The sequence below is a fragment of the Crocuta crocuta genome, unplaced genomic scaffold (genome assembly GCF_008692635.1).
Source record: "Crocuta crocuta isolate KB4526 unplaced genomic scaffold, BGI_CrCroc_1.0 scaffold334, whole genome shotgun sequence".
NCBI lineage: Eukaryota > Metazoa > Chordata > Mammalia > Carnivora > Hyaenidae > Crocuta > Crocuta crocuta.
The window spans coordinates 3,074,749-3,082,175 of record NW_027533260.1 but is presented as its reverse complement, the minus strand read 5'-3'; the positions used below and the strand labels follow the sequence as shown (position 1 = coordinate 3,082,175).

Sequence of the window (7,427 nt, the reverse complement as noted above, 5' to 3'; positions counted from 1 at the left end):
CCGTGGGCCAGACCCCGCTCTACCGGTGGGCCAGACCCCGCTCTACCCGTGCCACAGGCCGTCTCCCTTCTAACCCCCACGACCGACTCATGGGCTGCTCTCACTGGCATCCCCATTCTCCAGTTGAAGACACTGAGGCCCAGAGACCTGCCCGACACCGCGTGGCCAGCAAGCGGCACGGCCCGGATTCGAACCGAGGGTTTGGAGGCAGTGATCACGAGCCCCCGGCAATTCTGCGCCGTCCAAAGGCAGACCAGGGGGCCATCTGGGCGCTGAGCCTTCCCTTCTAGGGGACCCTGGGCAAGAGACCCAGATTCTCTGAGCCTCTACTTCCTTGTTTCTAAAATAGGAACTGGGGCACCTGGGGGGCTCAGGTCACAATCTTGCAGACCGTGGGTTCCAGCCCCGCGTCAAGCTCTGTGCTGACAGCCCAGAGCCTGGAGCCTGCTTCGGATTCTCCCTCTCCCTCTGCCCCTCCCCTGCTCGCATTGTCTCTCTCTCTCTCTCTCTCTCAAAAAAGTAAATAAACATTAAAAATATTTTATTTCTGAGAGAGAGAGAGAGAAAGAGACAGCATGAGCAGGGGAGGGTCAGAGAGAGAGGAGACAGAATTTGAAGCAGGCTCCAGGCTCTGAGCTAGCCGTCAACACAGAGCCTGACTCGGGGCTCGAACCCACGAACCGTGAGATCTTGACCTGAGCCGAAGTCAGACGCTTAACCAACTGAGCCACCCAGGGGTCCCAAAAATATTTTTAATAAAAATAAAAAATAAATGTTTTTTATAACAAAGTAACCAATAAAATAAAATAAAATAAATAAAATAAAATAGGAATGATTTTCCTGCCCTTGTTGGGATGACATTCGATGTGCAGCGTTTAGAGACATAAATCACACACAGTCACTCCCCAGCTTAAAATCGTCCAGTCACCGCTGCTTGTCACAACCAGAATAAATAGATCAAATTCCCAACTTGGCCTTCAAGACCCAATCCAGCTTCATCTCCTACTTCCTCCCTGGCTCTCCAGGCTGCAGCCACCCAGGCCTTCTATCTGGTCCCCCCGCAGGGCATGCCATGCTCCATCCTGCCCCAGGGCCTTTGCACTTGCTGTTCCGGAAACTCTTCCCTGCAGATTGTCACAATTTGCCCCTTTGACCTCCTTCCAGCCTCGCTCATCAACCGCCTCTGAGGGAGGCCTCCCCTGACCGGCCCCGCCCTCAGGACTCTCATATCACCCCCTCTGCTCTCCTTCCTGGCCTCCCTCCCCAGAACCAAGCGGCCTCTGCGGGGCCCAGGATCCCCCATCTAGCTCACCCCGTGGCCACAGCGCCAGCCACGCTCTCCGGGCCCAAATGAACGAACGCGTGAATGACAGCAAGCTTCCCATTTGCTTGGCCGTCGCGTGGGCCACCAGCTAGGAAGCAGTAACAACCATCACTTGTGAGCAGGACAGGGCAGCGTCGGAGGGGGAAGGAGAGCCAAAGGACATCTGTCGGCCCCCTTTCAGTCTCCAGGAACCTGAAAGTCCCACCTGGGGAGGCCTTTGGTCTCTAGACCCACTGAAACCTTCCCTCAGAGGCCAAGGCCAGGTGGCAGGTGTGGCTGCCCTCAGCTGTTCTGAGAAAAAAAAGTGGGGAACAGCAGGGCATATTTATCACGACTCACGCTTACCTCGTATTTAGCACATCCGAGGCACTGCCCTTTCGGGCATATAACTGGCTTATGTCTTAATCCTATGAGGTAAGTCATTATCCCCACTATCCAGGTCAGAAGACTGAGGCCCAAGGACGCACAGCTACAATGTGGGTAGAAATAGATTCCTACACGGATGCCAGGCTCCAGGCATCACTCAGAATCCCTCAGCCCCGGTCTTAGCAAGTCAGGTTGGCTGAGGCTCTCAAAACACGTACCCATTAAATTGATGCACACTAAGCTGTTATCTCTGGGCTCGGCCTTGGGGAAGAGAATTATGGGACGGAAGGTCATGTTTTCCTCGTGTCTATTGTATCTATTCGTGATGTCTGATTTCTTTTTCATGTTTATTTTTGAGAGAGAGAAACGGCATGAGCGGGAGAAGGGCAGAGACAGAGGGAGACACACAATCTGAAACAGGGCTCAAACTCATGAACTGTGATGTCTGAATTCGTAAAGAATAGTTTTCTTCTTGGGGCGCCTGGGTGGCTTAGTCGGTTGAGCGTCCGACTTTGGTTCAGGTCATGATCTCACGGTTCGTGGGTTCGAGCTGTGCTGACAGCTCAGAGCCTGGAACCTGCTTCGGATTCTGTGTGTCCCGCTCTCTCTGCCCACCCCCTGCTCACGCTCTGTCTCTCTCTGTCTCTTAATAATAAATAATTGTAGGGGAAAAAAATAGTTTTCTTCTTGGATTCAAAAAGAGTTTTGTTTTGTTTTTTTTAGCACGCACCAATGAATAGCACGGGCTTTGAGAGCAGGTAGACCTGGGTTCAGATCCTGTGAGCTCTCCCCTCTGAGCCTCACCTTAGCGCTCCAAGAAATGGGGATGAGGAGGTCTGCGCCCTAGGGGGCCAAGGGGTCATACAGAATGACGAGGGATTCAGAATAGCCAGCCCATAGCTGGACACACAGTGGGTGCCAATAGTTTGCACACGTGACCTTCCCCCTCTGAATGAGGGAACTGCAGAAGCTGGAGTTAAGTAGCCTGGGTTCTGGTCTGGCCTCCTCCACCTACAGCAAGCCCCAGTGCGTTTCCCCCAGCCTCAGTCTCCTCATCTGCAAAATGGGTAAGCACTCCAGAGAAGTGGTAAGGACGGTACGTCTGCAAAGACCAGGGCCTACAGCCAAGCCCACGGTTCCCGCCCTGGCATGGTGCAGCATCCCTGGGACATTCCTGGGACCTGTAACCCAAAGTCACCCTCTGTTACATTTGTCCAGACTGCACAATGCTTTAAGAAATATATTTTGAGGAGTGTNCTCTCTCTCTCTCTCTCCTAGAAATAAATAAAACATTAAAAATAAAATAAAATAAAATAAAAATAAACATTAAGAAATAAAAAAGAAAAGAACCCTATGAAGTAGGAATTGACCATCCCATTTTACAGACAAGGAGACTGAGGCACAGAAAAATTACAGACATGTCCGCAGTCCCACAGCTACTGAGGGGTCAAAGCTGGCTTTGAATCCCCGCTCTCTGGTTCCAGAGTCTATGCATTTCACCACGAGACCATGCTACATAATCCGTAAACCCTCACGGCGACCTGATCACAATGGTACAGATAGGGAAACCGAGGCACAGCAAAGACAAGTCACATGCGCTAGGTCCCGCTAATAGAAAGTACCAGATCTGGAACTCAAATACAAGCAGCCTGGCTCCAGAGCCCCTGTTCCCAATTCCTGCGCTATCCGTTAAGCCGATGACCTTGACAAGTCACTTAGACCCCCTAAATGTCATCTTCCTCATCTGTAAAATGGGTCTGCTGTGCCAAGTAATGAGTTCATGTGCACCAAGTGCTCAGAGCAGCTCCTGAACCTGTACGTCCTAAAATAAGGAAGCCCGAGTAAGCCTTGCACAGGGAAGCCTCTGAGGGGGTCCCCCGTCAGTAGCTGTTGGGCCACTGCACTCTCCAGGGAGCCTGCCAGGCAGCCTACCTCCAGAGGGGTGAAGTCATGGTTGACCAGGAACGCCAGGATGGCTGTGGGGACGACGAGGAACTCCACCCTGAAGGTGTCGTGGTTCCCGTCGTAAGTGGCTTTGAACTTGCTGTAAATCATCCAGACTGTGGTGAAGGAACAGGCAATGTAGACCACCTGCCAAGGGGGGGTGAGGAGGGGGGCGCTTCAGCTCCAGGCAAGGGGCCTGAGCCTCCAATAGTCCCGAACCTAGGAGTTTGGAACCTCGGCCCCTCCTCCCTCAGACCCAGGAGTCCTGACCCCCAGCCCTTCCTCCCTCAGACCCTCCTCCCTCAGACCCTGGAGCCTTCACTTCCAGCCCCTCCTCCCTCAGACCCAGGAGTCTGGGCCCCCAGCCCCCTCCTCCCTCAGACCCAGGAGTCCTGACCCCCAGCCCCTCCTCCCTCAGACCCAGGAGTCCTGACCCCCAGCTCCTCCTCCCTCAGATCCAGGAGTCCAGGCCCCCAGCCCCTCCTCCCTCAGGCCCTCCTCCCTCAGACCCAGGAGTCTGGGCCCCCACCCCCTCCTCCCTCAGACCCAGGAGTCCTGACCCCCAGCCCTTCCTCCCTCAGATCCTCCTCCCTCAGACCCAGGAGTCTGGGCCCCCAGCCCCCTCCACCCTCAGACCCAGGGGTCCTGACCCCCAGCCCCTCCTCCCTCAGACCCAGGAGTCCGGGCCCCCAGATCCTCCTCCCTCAGACCCAGGAGTCCTGACCCCCAGCTCCTCCTCCCTCAGACCCAGGAGTCCAGGCCCCCAGCCCCTCCTCCCTCAGACCCAGGAGTCTGGGATCCACACTCCGTCCTCCCTAGGACGCTAACCAGACTCCCCGCTCAGGAGGGGCCGGCAGGTGGGGGGAGCCTGTACCTTCATGCACGTGTTGTACAGGGAGATGTAGTTGGTGAAGAGGTCCAGGTAGCGGGCCGTAAACACCACCGCAAACAGGACCTGGCTCTTCCCTGAAATGCCTGCAATCCAGAGAGAGTGGGGGGTAGGCTGGAGGCGGGCCGCCTGGGGGAATAAACCAAGGCCCAGCGCCTGGGACGCGCCCACAGGCGGCTCGGGAGGGCGGCTGTCCCCGGGGGCCTCCCCAGCCCTCCCCGCCGGAGCAGGGCCCTTTCCCACGGCCCGCAGCCAGGGGGCAGCCCGGCCCCGAAGCTACTCCAGCCCGAGGCTCTGTCCCAGGCTAGGCCTCATGGCCACTCCCGGCCCCCTCGGGGTCCTCCCACAGCCCGGGCGCCAGGTGGGGCCTCCGAAGCACCCCACTTGACCTCCGCCCCCCTGGAACCGGTCGCCGCTTTCCCGCTCCCCTCCTGGACGCCACGGTCCACGTCACCAACTCCCAGCCACCTCCCTGCCTGCCACCACTCCCCGTTCCCAGCCCCGAAACCCCGGGGCCACCGGAGAAGGGCCAGGGGAGGCTGAATGGGGCGCCTGGAGCCACCCCCGCCGAACTGCATGCACCCCTAGTCTGGGGAAGGGAGCTGACCCCCCGGTGACCCCGGACCTGGAAGGGGGATCCCCAGCAAGCCGTTGTGGGGAGGAGGGGAGAAGAGACCCGTCCCCCTAGTGCCTCCAAACCCTGCCCCGAGTCGTGGGGTGTCCCCCGCCCTCTCCCCCCTTCTCCCGCCCCGGTGGGCGTCTCACCGGCACACGAGCGGGACTTCCAGATTTTGAGCAGTAGCAAGATGATGGCTAGGAGGTGGGAGAGGTCTCCCAGGAATCGGAAGAGATTCATGCTTTGGGGGGGTCTGGCAGGGCTGGGCAGGAGGGAGGCGGGCTGGAGGGGGGCTGCCCCCCGNGCGGGGGGGCGGGAGGGGGGGCCCTGGGGGGGGCCCCGCTCCGGGGAGGGGGGCTCTGGGAGGGGGAGCCGAGGCCGGAGCTGGAGGCCGCGCAGGAGCTGGGAAGAGGGAGGCGGGCGGGAGGGGGAGGAGTCAGGAGGGAGGCTCCGCCCCCGAGGGCGCAGTGCCGGCTCTCGGGCGCCCCCTACCCGGTGCCTCCCGGCTTGCAGAATGGGCGCTAAAGGCACCCCAAAGGCTGCCTGCTAGGGATTTGCGGGGTCCCTGGGATCTGGAACTCCCAAATCGGCATCCTCCAGGCAGTCTGTGCCTCTGCGAGGGTGGCAGCTCGGCTTCCCGGCCTCCGCCATTGTCAGCGATTCCGGAGGGCGGTCTGTGAGCTTTCAAACTCCCAGACAAGGACCCCCACGCTGGCCTTTTCAGGGGCTTCCAGCTCCAACGCACCTAAAAGACAAGATAGCAGCCCCCTCCCCTCCCTCAGACCCAAGAGCCCCCCTCCTCCACTTCCTTGAGACTTAGTGTCCCACCTCCACAGACTTGTGTCTCAAGCATGCCAGCCCGGGGAACCGAGATGCACCATCCCTTCCTCCCTCCGGGACCCACAGATTCAGGCCCCCCAGTCTCTACTCTTTCAGGAATGTGAGCCTTCACCCCTGCTCTCCCAGACCCTGGAGCCAGCAGCCCACAGCCCTGCACCACCCACCCCCTCTCCCCACTGGCATCTCTACACACTCCTGGGTCTGCCCGCAGGAGCCCAGGACACTCCCCCCCCCACACACACACAACACTTTAGGGAACGCTGGGCACGAGGGCCAGGGGCAGGGCAGCTGGCGGGCCCTCCGGGGGCCAGGCTGTGTCTAGGAAGAAGTGGACACTACTTTCGCCCTGGATGTTTGAGTACCCATGGGTGACGGAGGCCAGGGTGCCTCAATAAAAGAAGGGGTATTGGATTCCTCAGAGAGGTGGATGGATTGGGTGTCTGAGGGTGACATCCATGAATCCTGGACACGGGGCGCCCCTGAGGATGGTCTGTGCTGGGGGTGGGGGGTCAGGTTATCTGAGTGCCTAAAAGGGACCGGGCCTGCAGGAGGGGCCCAGAGGCCTGGACTCCTGGGCCTGAGAGAGGAGGAGGGACTGGGGGCCTGGACTTGAGGGTCTGAGGGAAGACGGGTCCGGGGACTTGAATTTCTGGATCCGAGAGAGGAGGGGGCTGGGAGCCTGGGCTCCTGGCTTCCTGAGGGAGACCTAGTTTGCAAGCCTGGCCTTCTGGGGCAACAGAAGCCAAAAGATGGGTCCTACAATGGCGGTGACTGAAGCCTAGGAATGGCCTCCTGCTTCTCAAGGCTCAAAGTGGGGAGGGGGCAGAGGGCAGCAGCCCCCAGGCCCTGGAGTCCAGGTCCAAAGCTGCTGTGTCAATGCTGGGTTCTGAGCTCTGCCCGCGCCCCCCCCCAACACACACTTCCTCCCTTTTTATTTGCGACCCCTCATTCTCATGTCCCAGGAGGAAGGCAGGGGCCTCGGAGCTGGGGGCGGGGGGACTAGGCCCCCTCCCCCAGCCCTGGCAGGAGGAAGGGTCCCCAGGGAGGCCAAGAGGGGGGGCTGTGGGTCTCCCGGCAGGGGCGGACGGGGACTGAATGTTAATCGCATCCCGAGTGAGTGTGTGTGTGCGAGAACAGAGCGAGTGTGCGAGTCCCTCCCGCTCCAGCTCCTCCAAGCAGCGGCTGCCGCCGCCACCCTCCGCCCGCAGCCGCCCTCGGCCACCGGTGCCCAGCTGGGGGGTGTCGGCCTGGGTGGGTCCGCCCGGCCCCCAGGGGTCTCTCGCGCAGCGCCCATCTGCCCGGTGAGGATCTGTGTGTCAGGGTGTCTGGGGCTGGGCTGGCGAAGGGGGGGTGTGTCTGTAAGGGCTGCGGCGGCCCGGGGAGGGAGAGAGGGCTCTGTCTGTCTGTATCGACTCCGAGCCTCCTGCCTGGGTGTCGCGGGCCCCCCA

General features: G+C 59.9%; 1 protein-coding gene across 1 annotated transcript in view; it reads right to left on the bottom strand.

Moving 5' to 3' along the window:
• KDELR1 (KDEL endoplasmic reticulum protein retention receptor 1) overlaps nucleotides 1–5,438 on the bottom strand; it is a 6,391-nt gene extending 953 nt beyond the window's left edge. The window contains exons 1-5 of the mRNA XM_077747173.1: nucleotides 5,289–5,438; nucleotides 4,509–4,609; nucleotides 3,623–3,781; nucleotides 2,495–2,533; nucleotides 47–233 (exon numbers count right to left, since the gene is read on the bottom strand). Coding sequence (XP_077603299.1) covers nucleotides 47–233; nucleotides 2,495–2,533; nucleotides 3,623–3,781; nucleotides 4,509–4,609; nucleotides 5,289–5,379 — 577 coding nt within the window. The 5' untranslated portion in view covers nucleotides 5,380–5,438. The remainder of the gene's footprint in view (nucleotides 1–46; nucleotides 234–2,494; nucleotides 2,534–3,622; nucleotides 3,782–4,508; nucleotides 4,610–5,288) is intronic.
• Nucleotides 5,439–7,427: the final 1,989 nt, after the last annotated feature.